The 305-nt window shown below is 66.9% G+C and overlaps 1 protein-coding gene across 1 annotated transcript in view; it reads left to right on the top strand.

Moving 5' to 3' along the window:
• Positions 1 to 305, top strand: part of ABCB8 (ATP binding cassette subfamily B member 8) — a 6,439-nt gene that overhangs the window by 2,199 nt on the left and 3,935 nt on the right. Inside the window, exon 2 of the mRNA XM_031064900.1 lies at positions 8 to 79. Coding sequence (XP_030920760.1) covers positions 8 to 79 — 72 coding nt within the window. The remainder of the gene's footprint in view (positions 1 to 7; positions 80 to 305) is intronic.

Consider the following 305-nt stretch of genomic DNA (forward strand, 5'->3'; position numbering starts at 1 on the left):
CCCGGAGCCCCCTTTTGGCTGGCCCCTGTTCTGGACCTTCCTGCGCCCGCAGCTCCTGGCACTCTCGGCTGCTGTCGTGGTGAGCAGGGCGAGTGCATGGCCGTGGCTGCCCTTGTCCCCACTGTCCCTGTGTCACACCTGTGCTGTGGAGTAACACACTGCCCCGGTGCCACAGCACGATGGCCACTGTCCCACTGACACGGTGTGACACCTGCCATCCCACTGCCTGTCACTGTCCTGGTGCCACAGCGTGATGGCCACGGTCCCTGCGCAGGGTGTGGCAGGCACCGTCCCGCTGCCCTTGC

This window comes from Geospiza fortis, unplaced genomic scaffold, assembly GCF_000277835.1.
Source record: "Geospiza fortis unplaced genomic scaffold, GeoFor_1.0 scaffold891, whole genome shotgun sequence".
Lineage (NCBI taxonomy): Eukaryota > Metazoa > Chordata > Aves > Passeriformes > Thraupidae > Geospiza > Geospiza fortis.